Source organism: Coturnix japonica, unplaced genomic scaffold, assembly GCF_001577835.2.
Source record: "Coturnix japonica isolate 7356 unplaced genomic scaffold, Coturnix japonica 2.1 chrUnrandom489, whole genome shotgun sequence".
Lineage (NCBI taxonomy): Eukaryota > Metazoa > Chordata > Aves > Galliformes > Phasianidae > Coturnix > Coturnix japonica.
Window position 1 is genome coordinate 107,668 of NW_015439884.1, and position 3,446 is coordinate 111,113.

The window sequence follows — 3,446 nt, forward strand, 5'->3', positions numbered from 1 at the left end:
TGGGGCTGGGGATGCTCTATAGGGTTTGAGGGCGATCTATGGGGTTTGGGGGCATCCTATGGGGCTGGGGGTGTTCTATAGGGTTTGGGACTGTTCTATGGGGCTGGAAATGCCCTATAGGGTTAGACACTATTCTGTGGGGTTTGGGGGTGTTCTATGGGGCTGGGGGTGTCCTATGGGGCTGGGGATGCTCTATAGGGTTTGAGGGTGTTCTATGGGGCTTGGGGGCATGCTATGGGACTGGGGATGCTCTATGGGGCTGGGGTATTTTCTATGCGGGTTTCTGGGTTCCTAATGGGGTGGGGTTGCTTACTATGGGGTCTACGGGGTTCCTATGGGGTGGGGTCGTTCTATGGGGCTGGCTGTTCCCTATGGGGTTTAAGGGGCCGCCATGTTACCTATCCCAGGCTCCTCGCAGGCCCGGCGATAAGATCCGGTAACGGGGGGAAGATCCCAGTTCAGCACCTCGGACAGCACCTGTGGGGCGGAGTATTATGGGATGGACGTGTCAGTTCAGCACCATGGACAGCTCCTATTGGGTTTATCCATGGGTCGGATGGGGGAGCGCTAATAGGGAGAGATTACAGTTCAGCACCTTGGACAGCAACCTATTTGGGTGGGTGGGTGGGTGTGTAATAGAGAGATACAAACAGTTCAGCACATGGACAGCTCCTATGTATGGACATGCCAGTTCAGCACCTCGGACAGCTCCCAATGGGACTCCCATTTGGGGTCGCTTTAGGGCCATAGGGGTCTATGGGGTCATAGGGGTTCTAGGGCATAGGGACTATTGGGGCCATTAGGGGTCTATGGGGCCATTATGGGTCTATAGGACATAGGGTCTATAGGGCTGTTATAGGGCCATTATGGGGCCGTGGGGGTGTTACAGGGCCATTTAAAGGCGCTATAGGCGCTCTATGGGGGCCATAGGGACTATAGGGCCAATGAACAGGTCTATGGGCCGTATTATGGCTATGGCCCATTACGGGTGTTATAGGCATGATGGGTCTATGGGGCCGGTATATGGGGTATGCTCTCATTGGGGTGTTATAGGGCCATTATAGTCTATGGGTTGTATATGGGGCTATGGCCCCCATTAGGTGTTATAGAGCCATTACGGGTGTCTATGGGGCATTAATGGGCCACTGGTGCCCATGGGGAATTATGGGGCATTATGTGTCTATAGGGCCATTGGATGGCCATAAGTGCCATTATGGGTCTATGGGGCCTTGATGGAGCATTATAGGCCATTAATATCAGACCATTATATGTCCCTGTGGGGCCATTATATGGTCCTATGGGGCCATTGGGTGTTATAGAGCCTTTGGGCTTATAGGGCCATAGTGGTCTATGGAGCCATAGGAGTTCTATAGTGGAGGGCCATTATAGGGTCACTGGGGGGTTACGGGGCCATAATGGTCCTATGGGGCCATAGGGGTCTATGGTACTAGGGGTCTATAAGGGCCATTTAGGGCCATAGGGTCTATAGGGCCATTACTGGGGCATGGTGCCATTGGGGACATTATGGGCCATGCATGGGTCTATGGGGCCGTATATGGGGCGACCTCGTCTCCGCTCTGTAGACGTCGGCCACGAGGTCTGTGGGGTGAGCAGCGGCGCATGTTTTTTGTAGGGCAAAGATGGGGCTGCAGCCTCCACGGCCTGGGATGGCGCTGGCGGCCTGGGAGCCAGCCAGGACACTGAGCTGCTATGGGGTCATAGGGGATATTGGTTAATGGGGGATATGGGGGATATGGGGTCAATGGGGGGACAGATGGGCGGACATGGGATCAATGGAGACAATGGGGTTAATAGGGGATATGGGGTCCAATGGGGGGATATGGGTCAATGGGGGATATGGGCCTATGGGGGATTATTAGGGTCAATGGGGTCAATGGGGGATATGGGGGATATGGGGTCAATGGGGTCAATGGGGGATTGGGTTAATGGGGGATATGGGGGGGTATGGGGTCAATGGGGGATATGGGGGATATGGGGTCAATGGGATATGGGGGATATAGGGTCAATGGGGGATATGGGGTCAATGGGGGATATGGGGTCAATGGGGACATGGGGGACATGGGATCAATGGAGACAATGGGGTTAATGGGGATATGGGGCAATGGGGGGGGATATGGGGTTCAATGGGACAATGGGGTCAATGAGGTTAATAGGGACTATGGGGTCAATTGTTCATGGGGATATGGGGGATAGGGGGATATGCGGGTCAATGGATAATGGGGGATAATGGGTTAACCGGGGGATATGGGGGGATATGGGGTCAGTGGGAGGATATGGGGGATATGGGGTAATGGGGATATGGGGGATATAGGGTCAATGGAGTCAATGGGGGGATATGGGGTTAATGTGGGATATGGGGTCAATGGGGGATATGAGGATAATGGGGGATATGGGGGATATGCGGGTAATGGGGGATATGGGTCTAATGGGGGATATGGGGTCAATTAGGGGGGATATGGGGGATATTGGGGGATATGGGGTCAATGGGGGGGATATAGGGTCATGGGGGGATACTGGGGGGAATATGGGGTCAATAGCGGGATATGGGGGTATGGGGTCAATGGGGTCAGTGAGGGATATGGGGGATTATGGGGTCAATGGGGGAATCATGGGGTCAGTGGGGGATACTTGCGGTCAGTGGAGGATATGGGGTATATGGGGACAATGGGGGATATGGGGGCAATGGGGGTTATGGGGTCAAGAAGGATATGGGGGCTATGGTCGTCAATGGGGGATACTGGGTCAATGGGGGGATATGGGCGGCATATGGGGGGGATATGGGGTTAATGGGGGTCAGTGGGGTTCAATTGTGGGGTATGGGGTTAATGGGGGGGATATGGGGATGATGGGGTCAATGGGGGATAAAGGGGGGATATGGGGTAATTGCGATATGGGGTCAATGGGGGATATGCGAGTCGAATGGGGGGATATGGGGTAGTGGACGGATATGGGGGATATGGGAAATGGGGGATATGGGGTCGATGGGGTCAATGAGGGTATAGGCGTCCAGTGGGGGTCATGGGGTCCCTATAGGGCAACTGGGGGTCTACCGTGTCGGGACGGGGATGAGTGAAGACGAGTTCCTGCAGCACGGACCCTGACCCGTGATGGGGGCAACCGCAGGGGGGGGGCAGCAGGGGGGAACCTGGGGGGGAACAGGGGGAGATCAAGCCGACCGCGAATACACAGAAAAATCCTAACGCGATCCCCAATCCTAATCCCAATTCTAAATCTAAACCGAATCTAATCCTAACATAATCCCAACCCCAATCCATCTTCAATCTTAATCCTAATCTAATGCTTTAATCCTAACCCAAATCCCATCATAATCCTAATGCTAATCCCAAACCTTATCCCTAATCTATCCGATCCTAATCCAATCGATCCTAATCTAATCCTCTCTAATCCCAATCATAATCCGTCAT

General features: G+C 53.8%; 1 protein-coding gene across 1 annotated transcript in view; it reads right to left on the reverse strand.

Annotated features, from left to right (window-relative positions):
• Positions 1-378: 378 nt before the first annotated feature.
• Positions 379-3,446, reverse strand: part of LOC107307131 (serine/threonine-protein phosphatase 1 regulatory subunit 10-like) — a 12,284-nt gene continuing 9,216 nt past the window's right edge. Inside the window, exon 4 of the mRNA XM_015850575.2 lies at positions 379-477. Within this exon, the coding sequence (XP_015706061.1) occupies positions 379-477 (99 nt within the window). The remainder of the gene's footprint in view (positions 478-3,446) is intronic.